The sequence below is a fragment of the Lepus europaeus genome, chromosome 1, assembly GCF_033115175.1.
Source record: "Lepus europaeus isolate LE1 chromosome 1, mLepTim1.pri, whole genome shotgun sequence".
Classification (NCBI taxonomy): Eukaryota; Metazoa; Chordata; class Mammalia; order Lagomorpha; family Leporidae; genus Lepus; species Lepus europaeus.
In genome coordinates, this window is record NC_084827.1 from 112,917,819 (window position 1) to 112,940,708 (window position 22,890).

The 22,890-nt window shown below is 38.2% G+C and overlaps 1 protein-coding gene across 8 annotated transcripts in view; it reads left to right on the plus strand.

Moving 5' to 3' along the window:
- The window catches only part of UBR3 (ubiquitin protein ligase E3 component n-recognin 3), a 225,962-nt gene that overhangs the window by 138,620 nt on the left and 64,452 nt on the right, over positions 1 to 22,890 (plus strand). For 6 of the 8 annotated variants that reach the window (XM_062187744.1, XM_062187763.1, XM_062187750.1 and 3 more), the window contains 4 exons: positions 6,495 to 6,628; positions 13,041 to 13,151; positions 15,763 to 15,975; positions 17,447 to 17,583. In XM_062187744.1, the coding sequence (XP_062043728.1) occupies positions 6,495 to 6,628; positions 13,041 to 13,151; positions 15,763 to 15,975; positions 17,447 to 17,583 (595 nt within the window). The remainder of the gene's footprint in view (positions 1 to 6,494; positions 6,629 to 13,040; positions 13,152 to 15,762; positions 15,976 to 17,446; positions 17,584 to 22,890) is intronic. The other 2 variants (XM_062187758.1, XM_062187769.1) reach the window with 1 other exon arrangement.

The following is a 22,890-nucleotide window of genomic DNA, read 5'->3' on the forward strand; positions in this document are numbered from 1 at the left end:
AGTTTGTTTTAGTGGGAAATGGTATTTAGAGACTGAAGCCTGGAAAATCTGGATGCTAGCTATGCTTATTGCTCTATATATTTTTAGTGTCCACTGATTTCGTATTGGTCTGTTTTTGTAACCGTTCATTGAAAAGAAGTCTCACGCTTTCTTCCCTTATTTTAACATTTTCTGACTTGTGCTTAACAACAGACTTTTGATTAACCACTTAAAAATTCTGCTTAACCTAAGAGGCTTCATAGTGGTTATTTGTACATTTCAAGGTATTGATTTATATGTGTATCACTATTATTATGCAGGATGCCTATTATAAATATTCCTGATTTGGTGAGCTTCAGTTTTCCATGGGAGAAAAATATGATATTATATAATCTTTCCATTCCACTATTCCCCACAATCCTTCTAATCCTTCAGAAAATCCAAACTTAAATTCTTCATAGTACTTTAAAATATATATGTAGGGTTGAGCATTTGGCCTAGGGGTTGATACTGGTTGGGATGCATACAATACATATATCCCACCCTTCCTGTACAGTTGTACCTCAGAGTAACCAAACCATCTCTGTCTCTTGAAAAACAAATTTAATTAAAAAAAGCATATGTTAAAAGACTAAATCTGGAAAGAATTAATGATTTATATTTTTTAACTTTTATTTATTTTGTTTTGAATGCATAGAGGCAGAAAAGATAAAAAAGAAAAGGTCCCATCTGCTGATTCATTCCCCAAATGCCCGTGACAGTCAGAGCTGGGACAGACCAAAGCTCCAGGAGCTAGAAACTTGAACGGGGTCACCCACATGGGTGGCAGGGACCCACGTAATTTAGCTATCACCTGCTGCCCTGCAGGGTTTGCATTAGCAATAGGTTGGAATCAGGAACAGAACTGGAACTTGAACCTAGACATTCCAATATGGAAGATGGCATCCCAAGTGACATCTTCACAGCTTTGTTAAATGCCTACCCCTATGTTTTTAAGCCAAATATCCATTCATTTTTGTTTATTAAAAAGTTCAGGCATTCAGGTAAAAACATGAAGGACAGGATGGAACTATGTGGAGTAAAGTTTTTGTATATTGTTAAGATTAAGTGGATATTAATTCAGACTTGATTGTTACAAAGTATAATCCCATGGTAACCTCTTATAGAAAACTCTTAAACAGCAGCAATGAAAAAACAAACACACAAATAAGTGAGATAGGAACCAATAGGGTATAGTAGAAAATTCTCTTAATTATAAAAGAAGGCAACAATGGACAAGTTAAGAAACATATTGAAAACAAATAACAAAATGATAGAATTAAGTCCTTCCTTAGTAATTACTTGAAATGTAAATGCACTAATCATTCAAGTAAAAGGCAGAGATTGCCAGAATGGATAAAAACAGTGATCCAACCCAAATGCTGTCTACTAGATATGCACTTTAGTTTGAAAAACTAAATTGGTTAAAAATGAGATTGGGACAATACTCCATGTTAACAGTAACCAAAAGAGAGCTGGAGTTATTGTACTCCTATGAGACAAGATAAATGTTAAAGATTGTTACAAGAGAGAAAGGACATTATATGTTGATAAATGGGTCAATGTATCATAAAGATAAAACAGTTACAAGCATATGTACACCAAACAATAGAGCAAAAATGACAGAATTGAAGGAGAAATGGATAGTTCTACAATAATAGTTGAAGACTTCAGTGTGTAGAACAACTAGCCGTAAGACCAAAAAGGAAACAGCGCTTGAGCAACAGTATAAAAACAACTAGACCTAATAGACTTATATGGAATTCTTTACTTGACGATGGTAGAATATGTTTTTCTCAATTGCACAGGGAGCATTCTCCAAGATAGATCATTTGTTAGGTCACAAAACAAGTTTCAGTAAATTTGAAAAGATTGAAATCAGCCAAAGAACCTTCTGTGACAATAGGATGAAACTAGAATTAATAATAGATGGAAAACTAAAAAAGTCAGTTATCAACAGAAGTTAAACAACATACTCTTAAACGACTAGTGAATGGAAGAAGAAATGGTACATGAAATCAAGCAATAGTTTGAGAGAAGTGAAAATGAAAATACAGCATACCAAATCCAAGAGCATGTTGCAAAATCAGGAAAAGTTACAGATGTGTGTGTGTATGCTTTTTTTTTTTTTAAATCACAAATCAGTAACCTCACTTTAAATTTTAAGGAACTAGAAGAAAAGAGCAAGCTCAGGCTAAAGGTCAGAGAAGGAAAGAAGTAAGTATCAGAGCAACAATAATGAAATAGAATCAACCAAGCTGAAAGTTGCTTCTTTGAAAATATCAGAGGCCGGCGCTGTGGTGTAAAGCCGCTGCCTGCAGTGCTGACATCCCATAAGGGTGCTGGTTCGAGTCCCAGCTGCTGCACTTCCGATCCAGCTCTCTCCTATGGCCTGGGATAGCAGTAGAAGATGGCCCAAGTCCTTGGGCTCCTGCCTCATCTTGGGAGACACAGAAGAAGCTCCTGGCTCCTGGCTTCGGAGCTGTTGCGGCCATCTGTAGAGTGAACCAGCAGATGGAAGACCTCTGTCTCTCTCTCTGCCTCTCCTTCTCTCTGTGTGTAACTTTGACTTTCAAGTAAATAAATAAAAAAAAGAAAAAAAAATATCAACAGAAATGGCTAGACTGACCAAGAAAAAAAGAATATGCAAATAACAAGTCAGAACTGAGAGTTGGAGTGTTACTATAGAACTTACAGAAATATAAAGGCTTGTAAGAGAATACTGTAAATAAATTTATGTCAAAAATTAGATGACCTGGATAGAATAAATGATTTCCTAGGATATCAAAACTGCTTCAAGAAGAAATAGAAATCTTGAACATAACTATAACAATTAAATCAGTAATAATAATTAAAAAAAAAAAAACCTCTTGACAAAGAAAAATGTAGGACCAGATGGCCTCACTGTTGAATTCTGTCAGTCATTTAAAGAATTAACACGAGTTCTTCTGAAATTCATTATAAAAAAATAGAGGCAAGATCATTGCCTAACTCATTCTGTGAGTCTACCATTACCGTGATAATAAAGCCAAATAAAGACATTGCAAGCATAAAAAGATAGGCCATTATCCCTATGAATATGGATGCAAAAGTCCTCAACAAAATCCCAGCAAACTGAATCCAGGAGCATAGTAAGAGGATTATACATCATGATAATTATATTTTAGCTGATAATTGTATTTTCATTTTAGCTGCCGACATCCACCTGCTTCTGTTACTGCTGCTGCTATAAATCCCTCTAAAACCTGGGGCCCACAGCAACATGTGTGATACTTACTTCCCTGAGAGCAGAGCTTCCCATGCTTATTGAGTCCTACAGTAATACACAGTATTACTCCCACCCCACCCCCCTATATTTTTGGTGCTTTGATGTTTTACCTTGATAAAATCTTAGCATTAGGCTATTTTCCTTTTGCCATATAACTCATTTACCAACTTTTCATTTGAGTTTTATGTCTGTAGGCAAGTTGAATGCCTTCTACCTACACTGGCCAATTATTAGCATATTGCTACATTTGATTTTCTTTTGTGTTCTCATCTGTGCATGTGTGTGCACACACATTCCCACACTACTTCCCAGAAAAAAACTGTAGAAATCATAACATTTTATCTCTAAATTCTTCAGAAGGTATCACCTAAGAACAAAGATATTCTTTTGTTAAAATAAATATTTGCAGAGTGATAGAAGAAGGAATGGAGGGAGGGAAGATGGCAGAGGGAGGGAGAGAGATCCATCTTCCATTTGCTGATTCACTCCCAAACACCTGTAACAGCCAGGGTTGGGCTGAAGCCAAGAGCCAAGAATTTCATCAGGGTTTCCCACATGTGTGGTAGTAGTTCAAGTACATGAGCCATTATTTACTGTTTACTTAGGTGCATTAGCAGGAAACTGTATTGGAAGCAGAACAGCTGGGACTCAAACTGGCACTTCATTATGGGGTGGTGGTGTCATACATGCAGGAACTAACCATCTCTAGCACAATGCTGTCCCCAAGGATATTCTTTTACATAATAACAAGTATCATTATCATTTCCCCCAAATTTACTGTTAACAACATCTAATCAATTTTCAAATTCTCCCAATAATATTCTTGTGTTACTTATTTAGTCAACAAATAATAATTATTATGTACTGGCTACAATGTATTTTTTTAATTTATTGATTTGAAAGGCAGAGTTACAGAGAGGCAGAGACAAAGGCAGAGAGAGAGAGAGAGAGAGAGAGAGAGAGAGAGAGAAAGATATAGAGATCTTCCATCTGCTGGTTCACTCTCCAGATGGCTGCAATGGCCAGAGCTGAGCCAATCCGAAGCCAGGAGCCAGGAGCTTCTTCAGGGTCTCCCATGAAGGTGCAGGGGTCGGAGCACTTGAGCTATCTTCTACTGCTTTATCAGGCCATAGCAGAGAGCTGGATTGGAAATGGAACAGCTGGGTCTCGAACCTGTGCCCATATGGGATGCCAGCGCTGCAGGCAGTGGCTTTACCTGCTACACTACAGTGCCAGCCCCTACAGTGTATTTTTGATATATGTAAGCATTTGGAATGAGTAAGTCAAGCTAATTAACATATCACCTCACCTCACCTCACCTCACTTACTTACCATTTGTGGTGAGATTCAGTAATATTTTTTATAGATGATATTTCTTTTCTTGATTCATGATCCAATCAAAAGTCAAGTGTTGCTTTTTGTTGTCTTGTTGGTCTCCTTTAATTTTTTTTTTTTTTTGACAGGCAGAGTGGACAGTGAGAGAGAGAGACAGAGAGAAAGGTCTTCCTTTTCCGTTGGTTCACCCTCCAATGGCCGCCGCGGCTGGCGCGCTGCAGCCGGCTCACCGCGCTGTTCTGATGGCAGGAGCCAGGTGCTTCTCCTGGTCTCCCATGGGGTGCAGGGCCCAAGGACTTGGGCCATCCTCCACTGCACTCCCTGGCCACAGCAGAGAGCTGGCCTGGAAGAGGGGCAACCGGGACAGAATCCGGCACCCCGACCGGGACTAGAACCCGGTGTGCTGGCGCCGCAAGGCGGAGGATTAGCCTAGTGAGCCGCGGCACCGGCCGGTCTCCTTTAATTTAAAACAGTTTCTCTAGCCCTTTTCAAAGATTTATTTATTTATTTAAAAGAGTTACACAGAGAGAGAAGGAGAGGCAGAGAGAGAGAGAGGTCTTCCATCCGCTGGTTCACTCCCCAATTGGCCACAATGGCTGGAGCTGCGCCAATCCGAAGTCAGGAGCCAGGAGCTTCTTCTGGGTCTCCCACATGTGTGCAGGCACCCAAGCACTTGGGCCATTTTCTACTGCTTTCCCAGGCTATAGCAGAGAGCTGGATGGGAAGTGGAGCAGCCGGGACCGGAACTGGCACCCATATGGGATGCTGGCACTGCAGGTGGCAGCTTTACCCGCTACACCACAGCGCTGGCCCCTTTCTAGCCCTTTTCAAGATAGAATGTTTCAGAGTATGAATTTGTGTGGTAGTTTCCTTATTATTAGATGCAAGTTGAATAACTTTTTTTTTTTTTAAAAGATCTATTTATTTATTTGAAAGTCAGAGAGAGAGAGGCAGTCCTTCTTCTGCTGATTCACACCCCAAATGGCTGCAATGGCTGGAGCTGTGCAAATCTGAAGCCAGGAGCTTCTTCCAGGTCTCCCACACAGGTGCAGGGGCCCAAGGACTTGGGCCATCTTCTACTGCTTTCCCAGGCCATAGCAGAGAGCTGGATTGGAAGAGGAGCAGCTGGGACTTGAACTGGCTCCCATATGGGCACTGCTGGAGTAGCTTTACCCACTAAGCCACAGCATTGGCTCCAAGTTGAATATCTTTGATAAGGGTATTACATATATGATGCCTTCCCATGGAGTCTCGCAGAATTTGTTTTTCCTTTTTTTAATGATGTCAGGTAAGTTTGATCACTTGTTTAAAGTGATAGGTAATTTGTTGATTGAGACTCTGTCCTTAATTGAATTTGTGATTGTATTATCTGTTACCATTGTTCTTAATTTCAATACCCAAGTTTTTTACATTTGTCCAATCAGAACTCCTCCATGTTCTTAGGAAGCTGCTGCCTTATTGTTTGAACCCTGCATAGTTTTTTGTCACATACAATTCTAAGCTCACATTGCCTTTTTCCTCCCAACCCTGTTCTCAGATGTTTCTCCAGAGATTCTTCTTTCAGTGATAACTGGTGTATTTAGAAATGAAGTTGGTTGATACTGGGAAGTCATAGCTTCTAAGCTTTTTCAGTGCACATGTTTAGGAATCCATCTATTCATCCATCCATCATACGTTTTAGTGTTATTTTTAAAGATAAATATTGGCAAATTTGACGTTTTATTTGCTCCACAGAAGAAAACTGAAATGCCAGTCTTTAAAGATATTGTGATCATGGAAAAACAGGATAGCTGTGGAAAATAACTCAGCTTCTCATGGTGAATCAGGTCTTTGGGTTAGTTAATTATGGATGCTTTTATCTCTGTTAATGTAGTTTTGGGGCAATGTCGTGACAACGTTGAGCCAAAAAAGTTGCCGATTACAGAAGAGGAACAGATTTACCCTTGGGATACATGTGCAGCCGTTCATGATGTGAGGCTTTCATTATTACAGCGTTATTTTAAGGATGTAAGTATTCTTTTTATTGAATAGTATTTTTGTCTGCAAAGTTGATGGTTGTTTCTCTTCAGAGTTTTATTTTGTTTTTCTTTTACCAAAACATCATTCTGATTTCATATCTAGAAGTTTATTAGAAAAGTACATATGTGTATATAGTAAAGAAATGGAAATCATGGAGCTAGCATTGTGGCACCAATGGGTCAAACTGCTTCTTGTGATGCTGGTATCCCATAACCCATATCAGATATCCAGTTTGAATCCCAGCTACTCTGCTTCCAGTCCAACTTCCTGCTATTGGGCCTGCAAAGCAGGAGAAGATAGTCCAATTACTTGGGCCCCTGCACCCATGTGGGAGATCCAGATGAGTTCCTTGCTCCTGGCTTCAGCCTGGCTCAGACCTGGCTGTTGGAGCCAGCTGGGGAGTGAACCACTAGATATGTTGTCTGGGAGACAATCTCGGGCTGAGTTTGTGCTAGGTTTAAGATTCATTTTATTAATTTGAAAGGCAGAGCTACAGAGAGGGAGAGACAGATGTTCCATCCGATTGTGCACTCCCGAAATGGTTGCAATGACTGGAGCTGATCCAAAGCCAGCAGCCAGGACCTTCTTCCAGGTCTCCCATTTGGGTGCAGGGGCCCAAGTACCTGGGCCATCTTCTGCTTTCCCAGGCCATTAGTAGAGCTGGATCAGAAGAGGAGCAGCTGGGACTTGAATCGGCACCAATATTGGATACCAGTGCTGCAGGTGGCAGCTTTACCACTATGCCACAGTACCAGCTCTTAGGTTCTTGCCTGTAGGTGAGAAGAGAATTTAAGGAGTGCACATAAGCTCAGGTGTCCTCAATTCCTCACTACCTCCCTGGCCACACTAGATGAAAGATCTCTCTTTCTCTCTCTCTCTCTCTCATTCTCTCTCTCGTCATCTCTGTCACTCTGCTTTTCAAATAAATAAATCTTTAAAAAAAAAAAGCAGAAATCTGTTATTAAATGAAAACCTCAGGAGCCAGGAACTTTATCTGAATCTCCCACATGGGTGGCAGAGGTCCCAGCACTTGTGCCATCTTTTACTGCTTTCCTAGGTGCATTAGCAGGGAGCTGGATCAGAAGTGGAGCAGCTGAGACATGAATCGGTGCTGATATGGGATGCCGGCATTTTAGGTCACAGCTTTACCTGCTTCTCTACATTAGGCCCCTGGGTATCTGTTTCTAGCAGCTAGAATAGTTAATTTTTAGAAAAAAATCTTTTTTGAGGGGTTAGTGTTATAGTGCAACAGATCCAGCTACCACTTGTGACACTGGCATTCCATTTCAGAGTGCCATTTGGAGTCCCAGCTGCTCAGCTACTGATTCAGCTTCCTCCTAATGCACCTGGCAAGCAGCAGATGATGGCCTTAATATTTGGGCCTCTGCCACCCATGAGGGAGACCAGGATGGATTTCATGGCTCTTGGCTCTGACCTGGCCCAATCCTGGTTGTTGTGTGCATTTGGACAGTAAACTGGTGGATGGGAGATCTCTCTCTTTCTCTGTCTCTCTCCTTCCTTCATCTCTCTCTCTCTCTCTCTCTGTATGTGTCTGTTGCTTTGCTTTTCAAATAAATATCTTAAAAAATCATTTATTTGTTTGAAAAGCAGAATGGTAAGAGGGAGAGACAGAGAGAACAAGAGAGAGATCTTCCATCTGCTGGTTCACTCCCCAATGGCTGCAGTAGCCAGGGCCAGGACTGGGCCAGGCTGAAGCCAGGAGCCTGAAACTCCATCTGGGTCTCCCACATCAATTTCTGGTGCATTAGCAGGGAGCTGGATCAGAAGTCGTGTAGCCAGAACTCAACCTGGCGCTCATATGGGATGCTGGTGTTGCAGGTAGCAGCTTAACTCACTGTGCCACATCACTGACCTTACAAATAAATCTTTTTTAAAAAATAATTTTTATAAAAAGGCTTTGCATCTTAAATCTGAACTGGATTGGATTCTGTTATATTTCTGTTAGTGATTGTGAGATTTTATTCCTACATCACTATTTTTTGTGCTTTCTTTATAGTTATTTCATGTACATATGGCATATTCCCTGGATGGCCTGGAGGTCTAGGAACCTCTCTTATTTTGTTTCTGTAGCCCCCTTGGGTGCTGGTACATGCTAAGTGTGTTGTAGATACCTATGGATTTCTGACTGAAATACTCAAAATGTAGAGTGCTAGAATTTTGTAGCCAGAACAGAAAAACAGAATGGCTACCTGTTGGCACTGATACTGACTATGGGATTGAACTATGTAGATTCTTCTTTAGACCAAATACATGCATTTTATGAAACTGACATATAGAATTTCAGTTATGTAAGACAGTACATTCACTGTAGAAAATGGAAATGTTATACATGGGAGATATAAGTAGAGGAAAGGCACCTGTACTTTGGAATCAGATAGCCTTGATCATGAGCTTGGGCTCTACTCTTGTAACTTAGTTATCTTGGTAAAGTTTTCATTCCTCTCCTGGTAAAAGAGCTACTGCCGCCTACTATATAAGGTTTAGTAAATATTGGAGTTTTGAATATTATGTTAAGCACTTAGCACAATGATAGACTGCCACATAGTTGAAATCTCCCTAAAATATTAGTGTTTTCCTTCATTTTTGATTCTAGCAAACTCATCTGACACTAATTAATGACAATTTTCAGTTTCGAAAGCTAATCATTATTAACACAGAGAAAAAGAGAGCTGCTAGTTTATTGACTGACTACCAGCCATTCTAAAATGATCTAACACCAAAATTTGCTTGTATTTCAAGTAGCTATAAAACAAAATGGAGATGAGCAGGCCTTATGTTGTTTTCTGTGATTTGTATCAGTAGGAGCTTGTTTGCCTGCTGTGAATATTTGATTTGTTCTGGTGCATATCTTTAAATCAATGAGAAGGCATTTTGTATTATGAGGATACTTGTAATTTTTTTTTTTAAGATTTCTTTCTTGAAAGACAGAGAAAAAGAGCATACATGAGTGGGTGCTTCCTTCCACTGGTTCACTCCCCAGATGATTGCAATAGCTGGGGCTGGGCCAGGCTGAATCCAGTTGTCTGGAACTCCATCTGGGTCTCCCATGTGTGTGGAGGAGCCTAAGCAGTTGGGCCAAACTTCCGCTGCCTTCCCAGTGGGAACTGGATTGGTAGTAGAGCAAGTGGGACTCAGAACCAGCATTCATATGGAATGCCAGCAGTCCTGTTGTGCCACAACATTGGGCCCTAGGGTACTTTTTAAAGTTTGTGGAAAATGGAATTAAAATATAAAAAAAAAAAATAGAATTAAAATATTTACAAAATTGAAATCTACAGTTTTTTCATAATCTGCATTTCTTTGAACTTTTAGACAGATCCTCTTAGGTAAAATTTTCAACTTTCGAATGTTCATGAGGACTTTATTTATTTATTTATTTGAAAGGCAGAGAGACACATAGGGAGAGCTCAGTAATGGAGCCTGTAGCAAACCCAGGTACTCTGATGTGGAATATGGGTGCTCTGTCATCTTAACTCTTAGGCCAAATGCCTTCCCCAAGAGTCTTGATTTTTTTTTTTTAAATATTTACTTTAATTATTTGAAAGAGTTACAGGGAGAGGTAGAGACAGAGAGAGAGAGAGGTCTTCCATCCACTGATTCACTCCCCAAATGACCACAATGGCGGTAGCTAGGCTGATCAGAAGCCATGAACTTCTTCCGTTTCTCCCATGTGGGTGCAGGGACCCAAGCACTTGGGCCATTCTCCACTGCTTTCCCAGGTACACTAGCAGGGAGCTGGACCAGAAGTGGATCAGCCGGGACATAAACTGGCGCCCATATGGGATGCTGGCACCACAGACCTCAACTTTAACCCATTGTGCCACAGTGCTAGCCCCAAGGGTCTTGATTTAATATTGGAACTTTGTTTACTATAATTTCAAAAGTCATGTGATTATCTTATATTATAATTTACAAATCTATTTCCAATATAAAAATGAAATAAAAAGATTTGCTAAGTTTTTTATCCATGTAAGAATATACTGATTTGATGGCTGTCAAATCTTTAGTCTTACACTGTCACTCATTTTAGATCTGTGCCTCACATTTCTCTGGCTTGCCAATCTATTTACTATATACTTTATTTTTATTTTATTTTTTTTCTGACAGGCAGAGTGGACAGTGAGAGAGAGACAGAGAGAAAGGTTTTCCTTTTGCCGTTGGTTCACCCTCCAATGGCCGCCGCGGCCAGCGCGTTGCAGCCAGCGCACCGCGCTGATCCGATGGCAGGAGCCAGGTGCTTATCCTGGTCTCCCATGGGGTGCAGGGCCCAAGCACTTGGGCCATCCTCCACTGCACCCCCTGGCCACAGCAGAGAGCTGGCCTGGAAGAAGGGCAACCGGGACAGGATCGGTGCCCCAACCGGGACTAGAACCCTGTGTGCCGGCGCCGCAAGGTGGAGGATTAGCCTAGTGAGCCGCGGCGCCGGCCTATTTACTATATACTTTAGAAGGTAAATTCAAGTTCAGGCCTAAGTGGTATTTGGATAGAGACCAAATGAAGGGAATTCCAGGAAAGAGATTTTAGGAGGAAAATTTTAAAACCTATTTTTATAGGTAGAGAGCAATTAGCGAAGAAAGAGAAGTTGAAGATGTAAGAAAAAGTAGAAATAAAGCCAATTAACTTTTAAAACAGGTTTTAAAAGGAAATGTAGTTTTTGTGTTTAGTCTGGATCTCGATTTCCTTTTTGTATATATGTTAAACCCTTGTAAATATTTTTTTTTTGAAGATTTACTTTATTTATTTGAGAGAAGGGTCGAGACAGAGAGTCTTCCATCCGCTGGGTCACTCCCCAGATGGCTGCAATGGCGGGAGCTGCGCTAATCTGAAGCTAGAAGCCAGGAGCTTCTTCTGGGTCTCCCATGCGGGTGCAGGGGCCCAATGACTTGGGCTATCTTCTGCTTTCCCAGGCCACAGCAGAGAGCTGGATTGGAAGAGGAGCAGCCGGGACTAGAACCGGTGCCTATATGGGATGCTGGTGCTTCAGGCCAGGGCATTTACCCACTGCACCACAGCGCCGGCCTCTAAACCCTTGTAAATATTGAGGCATGTGTTTGGGTTATTCTTATGATGATTTTTACTTTAAAAAGATATATAATGTATGCATCATGGAGAGAAGAAACTGAAGTTAAGGAGATATCAGTTAAGAAACTGTTCAAGAATCTTTTTTTCTCTACTCTAAATCATAAACAAATTTGAATGTTATAGTGGGAATAAAGGGAGAGGCCACAATCGTCAGTTATTTAGGAGACAGAATGTGTATGGTTTAGTTTCTAATATTATTTGAAGGTAAAAATGACTCGGCTTCTTGGACTTGGAGATTTAAATGGATTATGGAGTTTTCAAACCAAGAGGAAAGTAAACATTGATGGAAAAGATGACAGCTTTTTGACAAATATTTTATGTTATCTGAGGTACATTAAACTGGAGCTATCTGATTGACAGCTGAGGCAAGAGCTATAGGCATAGAATAACTGCAGTCACCAATTAAATCAATAATGAGAATAGTTTTAATGAGAAGAGAGTAGTGCTGGGAATAGAACCTTCAGGCAAATGAATATTGAAGTGGCAGGTCAAGAGAGAATAGTCTTAGAGGCCTCAAAAAAACAAAGAGATAGGAAGAACATAGTAGTATTATGGGAATGAGAGGAAAGCAAGCATTTCAAGAAGGAAATTGTTAATGTTAGATATCACAGAGAGATTAAGTACACTACAGATCAGATAAAAAGAAACAGCAAAATAATTTACACTGAATTGTGGTATAATATTATGAGCTTATATTTTATCAAGTGAAGAAAGTGTAATTCACAATATTATTCTCCATTATGACCATAGATATTTGGGAGGTAAAACTTCTGTTGTTCCTAAGTTTTGTTTTGTTTTGTTTTGTTTTTGTTAAAGATTTATTTATTTGAAAGGCAGAGTTAGAGACAGAGATACAGAGAGAATCTTCTATCTGGTGATTCGCACCCCAAATAACTACAATGGCCAGGGCCAAGTTTAAGTCAGGCCAATGCCAGGAGCCTGGAGCTCCATCTGGATTTCCCACATGGGTGGCACAGTGCTTGGGCCCTTTGCTATCTTACCAGGTGCACTAGCAAGTAGCTGGGTTGGAAGTACAGCTGGGATTTAAATCTGTATTCATATGGGATGCTAGTGTTACAGGCAGTAGCCTAACCCACTGTGCCATAATGCTGGTTCCTGGTGTTCAAATTTTGATTTTAATTTTGGCTATCAAGTAGGGTATTAATTTATGTTACAAAAATATGAACTCCATGTTAGTATAACAGTATAAAATAATGTGGATGTTTGTGTGGATATATTCAGTAAAGTTTATACTAATTTAAAATTAATTATATCTTGTCTTTTTTCTTTTCTGAAGAGTTCTTGTCTCTTGGCAGTATCAATTGGCTGGGAAGGAGGTGTTTATGTACAAACCTGTGGCCACACATTACATATAGATTGTCATAAATCTTACATGGAATCATTACGGGTAAGTTGAAAATGTTTACAGATATTAAGTTTTACAGCTGTACATCTCAGTTTTTTTCTCTTAAATTTGAGGGATTTTCTTTTCTTTTCTTTTTTTTTTTGCTTTAGCAACTGATTTCCATGGCTATAGTTTAGACTTTACTTCTGTGTCTCTGAAATAGTAAATTTTAGCATCCTACCATATCATCTTACATGATTGTTCCTCAAATGGTCTTACTTTCACTCTCATTAGTATATTTTTTTAAAAGATTATTTATTTATTTATTTGAGAGGCAGAGTTACAGACAGTGAGAGGGAGAAACAGAGAGAAAGGTCCTCCATCTGCTGGTTCACTCTCCAAATGGCCGCAATGGCCGGAGCTGGGCCAATCCGAAGCCAGGAGCTTCTTCTGGGTCTCCCATGGAGGTGCAGGGGCCCAAGGACCTGGGCTATCCTCCACTGCTTTCCCAGTCCACAGCAGAGAGCTGGGTCGGAAGAGGAGCAGCCGGGACTAGAACTGGCACCCACATGGGATGCTGGTGCCGCAGGTGGAGGATTAACCTACTGTGCCACAGTGCCAGCCCCTCTCATTATTATATTTTTAAACCTCCTTTGTATTTTTCCTAGTGTGTCAGCCCTTTCCTGTCAGCCTCATTTTCTTTTACTATGCACATTCTACTCTTTGAGTCATTTAATCTGGTTCCTTAGATTTTGGACTCAGGAAGCTAGCCCTGCTAATAAATCATAAAACTATTATCACCATAAATTTGTGGTTTCTTTTAACAGTGTCTTAGAAGAGGGTCACGGGCTGTAAATATTATTTACCAATTCATTTACCTGTCTTTGATTGGTTCCCTCTCTTATTCTCCTCAACCAATATTTCAAACCTTTTCCTCCCATGTCTCTAAACCACAGAATCCCTTCTTATCAGTTTCTATCTCTTTTTGTATCACCAAGAAAACAGTGTCTCCTTGACACATTCTCCCTTACCTTCCTGCCTTGTTTTACTTAATTCCTTGGTAAATAACTACATTCTGGCCGGCGCCGCGACTCAATAGGCTAATCCTCCACCTGCGGCGCTGGCACCCTGGGTTCTAGTCCCGGTCGGGGCGCCGGATTCTGTCCCGGTTGCCCCTCTTCCAGGCCAGCTCTCTGCAGTGGCCTGGGAGTGCAGAGGAGGATGGCCCAAGTGCCTGGGCCCTGCACCTGCATGGGAGACCAGGAGAAGCACCTGGCTCCTGGCTTCAGATCAGCGCGGTGCACTGGCTGCAGCATGCCGGCTGCGGCGGCCATTGGAGGGTGAACCAACGGTAAAGGAAGACCTTTCTCTCTGTCTCTCTCTCTCACTGTCCACTCTGCCTGTCAAAATAAATAAATAAATAACTGTACATTCCAAAAAAATCTTTCCTTTTCTACTATTTGAGGTAGTAATCCTTGACCAGTTCAGGCATAACTTCTTTCTGTGCTCTGGTACTCCTTCCCCTACTCCCACCCCCAACACCAGAGAGGCCTTTACCCATCAGTAGGTAATATCTTTTTCTTCTGTATCTTTAGTTTTGCTGCCTCTTCTGTCCCTTCCTCAAGGTTCATAAGGATACTCCAATCTGTTTCACTAAAAATCTTTCCCTTGACCTTGTATTCCTTTATAGCTGAAGCTTTCTGTTTCTCCTTCAGTTCAGCTTCTTAAAAGTATGGATTACTATTTCCAGGTTCTGGACTCCGAATCATATCTCTTTTTTTCCTTCCTAATCCTCGCCTCTCACATGCAGTCACTGACAAAAAATTCTATTGATTCTGCCTTGTAAATCTCATTTGACTATATTCTGCCTTCATTATTCACAATGCCGCAATTTTTGTGTTTACCTTTATCTCTTGATTATTGTACTTACTCTCTCATTGATTTCCTTACTTCAGTATAGTTTATTCACTATATTGATCTTTCCCTTTTTAAAAGATTTATTTATTTTATTTGAAAGAATTACAAAGAGAGAGAGAGAGAGCAAGACAGAGAGAGGTCTTCCATTTGCTAGTTCACTTCCCAAGTGGCTGCCACAGCTAGGACTGAGCCAGGCTGAAGCCAGGAGCTTCATCTGGGTCTCCCACGTGGGTGCAGGTGACAAAAACTTAGGCCCTCTTTTGCTGCTTTTCAAGGGTATTAGCAAGCATTGGATTGGAAGTAGAAGTAGCCAGGATGCGTCGTATTTTTTTTAAGGCTTAATTCACTTTCAAAATCTGTCTTACAGCAAAGAATATGAACAATGGGGTAATTTTCCCAGTAGTCACTTTAGATTATGGAAATAGGTGTAAAAAAGGCTTGCTTTTTGAGTTATTCTTTATCATAAATACACATTTTGAATTGACTGTATCATTATTTTAATGTATGATAGTGAAAGAAGACTACTATACTTAAGCAGTTTATTGGTGAGGGCAAGTGTTATGTAATTGCTATGATTTAAGAAGTGATTTGGTAAGCTTCAATAGCCAAATGAGAGATTTCATTTATTTCTTTATGAGATATATTGTAGATACCTTTTTCATATGGTTCATTAGTTTATTATAAAGTGTGATAGTGTAATTATTGCTTATTGTAAAAGTGCACATCATTCATCTGTGTGTTTATTTCATCTTTTTAGAATGACCAGGTTCTTCAGGGCTTCTCAGTGGACAAAGGAGAATTCACATGTCCGCTCTGTAGGCAGTTTGCTAATAGTGTTCTTCCTTGTTATCCTGGAAGCCATGTGGAAAATAACCTTTGGCAACGTACCAGTAACAAAAGCATACAAGATCTCATAAAGGAAGTGGAGGAACTCCAAGGACGGCCGGGAGCTTTCCCAGTAAGCATCAGTGTAAGGCAGAAATATCCTGCTTAATTTAGCTCTGCTTTCCAACTTTTATTTTCATTTTTCTCTCTCTACTTTACTCTCAACCTTTATACATTTGATAGAAATTGCTTTTAGAGGGTTTTCCTTCTTTTTATGTTTATTAAAAACAAAAATAATTGAACAAATTATTATCAGACGTATTAATATATGTCTTTCAGATCATGAACTACTATAAGCTTAGATGTAGTCAGGTTCTTTAAAGATGTTGGAAAACTTAAAACAATAAATTCGCATTCATTCTCTCTCTCACTCTCTCTGTATGTACATTGCAATAGAAAGTACGATCTCTCATTAACATCATTTGCTATATTGTGTTAGGATTAAGAAGATAATATCTATACCCATGCACACATTTATGTATTTACTGTATGTATGTATATTAGATAAAATACTGTGTAATTGAACCATTCACCATAACTCATTCTACTTTCCCATGGGATTTGGTGTGATTCCATTCTTTATCCCATCCAGCAGGATTAATTTGGTTCACATCATTAAAGTATTTCACACTCATTATAGATTTATAATATGGTTTCTGAGAGAAGTGACATCTGTGCCTGGTTATGAAAACTTTGAGTGTTTGACATTAGAAACAGAAATTCATAAATTAAACTATTCAGAAATAGTCCTGGTAATTCCATTTTTTCAGTGAAGACTAATTTTAGAATCTTTGATGTTGTCATTTATAAATTTGATTTTTAGATGCTTAAAATATGCTCAATAAAAGGAACATTCATACACGTTTTTAAAAAATGAACTTATGTGAAAGTAAATTTTTTAAAAAAAGATTTATTTTATTTATTTGAAAGGCAGATTTACAGAGAAAGAGAGAGAGAGTCGTCTTCCATTGGCTGGCTCACTCCCCAGATGACCGTAACAGCTAGGGCTGGGTCATGCTGAAGCCAGGAGCCTCTGCCAGTTCTTTCACGTTGGTGCAGTGACACAAGCACTTGGGCCATCCTTCACTGCTTTACCAGGCACATTAGTGGGGAGCTGGATTGGAAGTGGAGCAGCTGGAACTCGAACCGGCGCCCACAGGGGATGCTGGTGCTGCAGGCAGTGGTTTAACTCACTATGCCACAGTACCGGCCTCAAAAGTCAATTTTTTATAAACATGGTAACCTTGTTCAAAAATATTATTTAATGTTATCTAGTCATAAATTAAGAAGATAATTTATATGATTAATTCATAGTTAGATTACAGTGTTGTCAGTCACATTGTAAAATTAAAATGAGAGACCAGTTTATAAAAGTATTTTTATTCATTTTATTTTTGTTCATTGAATGTATTTATAGTAGATAGTTGATGGTGCAATCTGTTTGACCTTTTGACTTAAATTTTCTATTATGCCCATATGGCAAATGTTCTAAATTTAGATTAGTATTAAAAAATGAATGTAAACATTATGTATATGTTTTCATTTTTTATTTACAGTCAGAAACCAACTTAAGTAAAGAAATGGAATCTGTGATGAAAGACATAAAAAATACTACTCAGAAGAAATATAGAGACTATAGCAAGACCCCAGGCTCACCAGACAATGATTTTCTCTTTATGTACTCTGTTGCTAGGTAGGTATATGTGGTATATACTTCTGTTTATTATTAATAACTTGTCTTATTCAGTGAATTTTGTTTTATTTATTGCCATTTATTTAGAGAACATATTCATGTTTTTAATATTGGTTGAAATTATGGCTAGTATTCCTATTAGTTCCAGAAGAGTTTTTATTTTATGAAATATTTGGGTCAGTGTTATTAAGTGCTATAGGACGTATTGTAAAAAATGTATTATCAACATTTTGGGGTAAAAAGTATCTCGATTTATAAATGAAGTTCTGTTAAAAAGCAATAATACTGAAAACTCAGGCATTGTGATGTATTAAACAATTTCAATTTATGGGGAAAAAACAATTGTAAGAAGTAGAAGAGCTTATTTTGTTTGTTTTAATTTAGTTAAGGATCTCGTAATGGCCTAGAAAACTACAGTTAGTTTAGACAATCAGACATGGGAAAGGAATCTAGAGATCAGGTGTGTTCTAAGCCTCTCTTTGTAGTAAGTAGGGGGTTCAAGGAAACAGAAGTAAATGTTTCTCATCTTTCAGATTTAGTTTGATGGATTGAGTCTGTAGTCCATACGTAAGCAACAATTTTAAATAGGAATTTTGAGAACTTAATCTGATGAAAGTAGAAAATCATAAAAGTAGTAAATGGGGAAGAGGTGAGCACAATTTGGATGTGTAAACACATTTTGCCAAAATTGGTATTGTAGACCCCTGGATATCTCTAGAAGCACACTTTGTATTTTGTCCAAGTAGTATTATAGTAGAAGAGAAATAGTACTATAGTCAGTAAGTTTTAGAGATAGTGTGAACTTGAATCATATAGAAGTTAGTGGTAGAACAGGTCTAGAACTTGGATCTTTTGAGTCAAAATTTATTGGTTTTTCAATTACTGTCCTTCTTCCTCTCCTGTGTTCAGCTTCTGTCAGTCATATGGTGTATGTAGTTCATTGTGGCCGTCCTTTCTGCTCTGCTCTAGAGCAGAAGATAGCAAAAAATAAATAAATTATATTTAGCCTTTGGAATCCAGGAAAAAATGGAACCAGACTTAGAAAAATTGCAACAAGTTAGAGCTCAAGATAAGGACCATTAGTCTTTGATCTAAGAATGCAAAAGCTAGAAACAATTTGATAGAAAAGACCTATTGGATAAGAAAATGGCTTTATAGTCTGCATGTTGTTGTTTATCCAGAATACTTTTGAGGAAGATATCAGTTAATGTAATATTTTATTCCTGGAGAGTTATCAATGATTGCATACTTGCAATAAAATATACTTTATGTGACAGTTAAACTAAATGTGATTTAATTTCATTCAAAGTTCAGGATTTTATAAGACTTCAGTACAATATTGTTATTATAACATTGTAGAAGATTGAATTGAACGTAGAGCTTCAAAAAGTTGATAAAAAATAGAATTAAAAGATAATATGAATTTTTCCACAAACTTTTTGAAGTCCTTTCATGTATGCACATGCGTGCGTGTGTATGTGTGTGTGTATGTGTGTTTTCACGTTTTTGCAGCTCATGTATTATGCCTTTGATTTTTTTTAATTTTGACTTTATAAGAAAATCCTGATTGAATGGAAATAATCTATATGTGGAATTTTACTATGGTTTGATAGATAATTTTATTTAAATATAATTTAGTGGAAATTTTAGACCCCTATTTCTTGGTTGAAATATATAATTTATAGAATAAAGCTTGTAATGGTAATGGGAGATGTTTTAGATAACATGCTTTGGTTTTCTGTTTTATAGAGACTCAGGTATAGCTGTCGAATGTTTTGATAAGTGTTATAGGTAGAGAAAAAAAAAATATGAACTCCCCATCCTTCTCTGATCCCTAATGATAAACTCTAAAGCAACATGACAGTGATTTTAAAACTGAATGTATATAACACTTAAAAACTTTAATATCCTTGGTTAGAGTTATCCAGGTATTTGCAACATTCTCATAGTTTGGTTGCATCTCCTAAATTTTACTTAATCATTAGAAAGAAAACAGACATAAAACAGATTGACTGAAAAATTGACTGCACATGAATTGAAGGAAAAATATGTGTTGTATACTACTTGATCTGGACCTGATTTTCCCAGAATAAGGAATATGTTCTTGGCAGTTTTCTTATGCCTAAAATGTAGTGTATTTCATAAATAGTTTTTGAAATACTTATCAAAAATTCATGTTAAAATATTTAGCAATAGTGAAATATTTAATAATTTTAGTCACAAACTTATTTTGAATGAAATGTAGTGATTCTTAGATACGTAATTCATTAGAACTTGAAATTTTGTTTTTGGCATTCATAATTGAAATGGAATATAATCCTAATTTCTCAGAGTTGAATTTCTCCCAGCTGAATAAATACTTTGCTTATTCTTTAGGGAGCCTGGATTTTTGTTGTTTACAAACAAAATATTCTGGTAGATAACTGGTCTGGAAAGCTGCTTCCTTCAGTAATTGTTTTAGAGCTCATTTTTGGTAGGGTAATACATATCTTTTTACTTTTAATTTTATTTGCATGATGAAGCCTTGAACAATTTTCTGAGAGGAGGAGAGAAGAAATTGTTGAAATATATTTTAAAAATTAAATTAAAAATTAATCAGAACTTTATTCAGGCTTTCATGTATTTATAAATTTCTATTTTGTTGCAAATATCAGTCCTTCAGCTGGGTTATAGAAAGTTAATTTGGGGAAAGAAAGTTTTCTTTATTTAATACCAATTCATTATTTTATTATTATTGAAACAATAAATGATATAAGTTGCAGTAATTGATTTTCTCAAGAATTTTTTTGGGCACAGGATACATGTAACCTTGAGGTATTGGTGAGTAGCACTTGGCCTGGATACAGTGAGAAAAATGAAAGCAGAAATAAGATAAAACGGGTGATTGAGACTAGTGGGGAAAGTACTCAAAATAGTGAACACACTTTACTTCATACATTAGTTAAATTGTAAGTCTAAACTTTGTAAACTAATTATGTTAAAGGTAAAAGTAGTATTGTAGTAAGTAAGAAATAGTATTAAGCTAGGTAAGATATAGAGAGATAATGGGAACTTACTGTTGCTCAGATAGTAAATTGAGAGTTGTTTTAAAAATAAAAATTTCTTTTCTGAAAAAATCCTTTATTATTTTTAAACTTTTGGTTCCCTGCTTGGGTTTAGGAGAATAGAAGGGCCAACAGAAGAAAGAGAGTAAATAGCAGAAGCTAAAGAGTATTTCATCATTGTTTATCTATTGGAACAAACAGGTTGTCAGTCCCCATGAATTTTTTTCCAGCACTTTGATAGGTACCATCATGGATTTAGAAGCTATATATGAATTGTTCCCTGCTCTCTAGGAAATCATAACTTGATTGGAGAGACAAAATTAACATAGACAGACCTCCAATTCCATGGGTTCTATATCCATGAATTTAACCAACTGTGCATTAAAAATATTCAAAATATGGGGCAAGCATTTGGCCTAATGGTTAAGTCACCATTTGGGATGCCCACATCCCATATTTGGATGGGTTTGTGTCCCATCTATGCTCCTGATTCCAGCTTCCTTTTAATGCAGACCCTGGAAGGCAGCTAGTAATAGCTCCAGTGATTGGGTCCTTGCCACTCACATGGGGAGACCAGAATTGAATTCCAGGCTCCCAGCTTCTGCCTGGTCTACTCCCAGCAATTGTTCAGGAATTTGGGGAGTATACTGGCAGATGTGAGCTCTTTTTCTGACTCTTTGCCTTTTAAATAAACAAAAAAATTTTTTTTTATTTTAAACAAGAAAAAATTGTTTCTGAATTGTATAGGCATTTTTTCCTCAAACAATACAGCATAACAACTATTTACATTGCATTTGCATTGTATTAGGTGTTATAAGTAACCTAGAAATGATTTAAAGTATAGCAGTGGCTATGCATACTTTATGTGCAAATACTGTGCCTTTTTAGATAAGGCACTTGACCATCCTCAGGTTTTGGTATCTACAGTGGGGCAGGGGGAGGTAGAGAGGGGTCCTGGCACCAATTCCTGCCCATGCCTAGGGACAACTATATACATTCTCTGTATGAAACAGAATATGATTTATTTTTTAAAATATCAAAAAGAAAAAATATTGTAGAACTTAGAAAGGGAAGGTGAACAAATTGAAATACAATGTGTGTGTAGTGTTTCTTCCCTCCCTCTGGAAAACTTCTTGAACAAGTCAGAACTTGAGCTGAATCTTATATAATGTCGTTCTTTAGTATGGATGAAGATTTCTTTCCCCACCTCTGAGAAATTGCATACTTGCTCAAGCAGTGTAAGTAGTAGGCTCAGGCCTTGAACCCAATTGTTTTTCTAGAGGTCTTGCCTTTTTTACCATACCAATGTGTGTTTGAGTGTGTGTGTGTGTGTGTACATGCACTCGTATGTGTATCCACACACACGTACACATAGTTGACCCTTCGTATCTGCAGATGCCCACTTTATATAAAATGAGGTAATATTTGCATATAACCTATGCATATCCTTCTATTGCCTTAAATCATCTATAGCTTACTTATAACCTAATACAGTACAAATCTTATATAAATAATTGTTACACTGTATTGTTTAGTGAATAACAACAAGATAAAAAGGCTGTACATATTCTATATAGGCATAATTTTCTTTTGACTATTTTCTTTAAAATCATGTTTTATCTATTTTTGTGTTGTTGAAAGGCACAGATAAGAGAGATCTTCCCTCTGCTGTTCAGTTCCCAGATGCCCACAGTGGCTGGGTCTGGGCCAGGACCAAGTCAGGAGCCAGAACTCAATCAAGGTCTACCATGGGAGTGCCAGGAACCAAGTACTTCAGCCATTTCCTGCTTCCTCCCATGGTATGCATTGGTAGGAAGTTTGAATTAGGAGCTAAACTGAGATTCAAACCCAGACACTCTACTGGGATTGCATCCTAACTGCTGGGCCAAGCACCTGCCCTGAAATATTTTCTTTTTCTTTCTTTCTTTCTTTTTTTTTTTTTTTTTTTTTAAGATTTGTTCATTTTATTTAGAAGTCAGAGTTACATAGAGGAAGAGACAGAGAAAGGAAGACTTTCCATCTGCTAATTCACTCCCCAAATGACCGCATTTTCTGAAGCTGGACCAGGCCAAAGCCAGGAGCTAGTAGCTTCATCCAGGTCTCCCATGTGGTGCAAGTGCCAAAGTACTTGGTCTGCTTTCCCAGACACATTAGCAGGGAGCTGGATAGGAAGAGGAGCAGCCAGGACTTGAACTGGTGCCCATATGGGATTCCAGTGCTACAGGCAGCAGTTTAACCTGCTGCGCTAATTTTATCTTCAGAT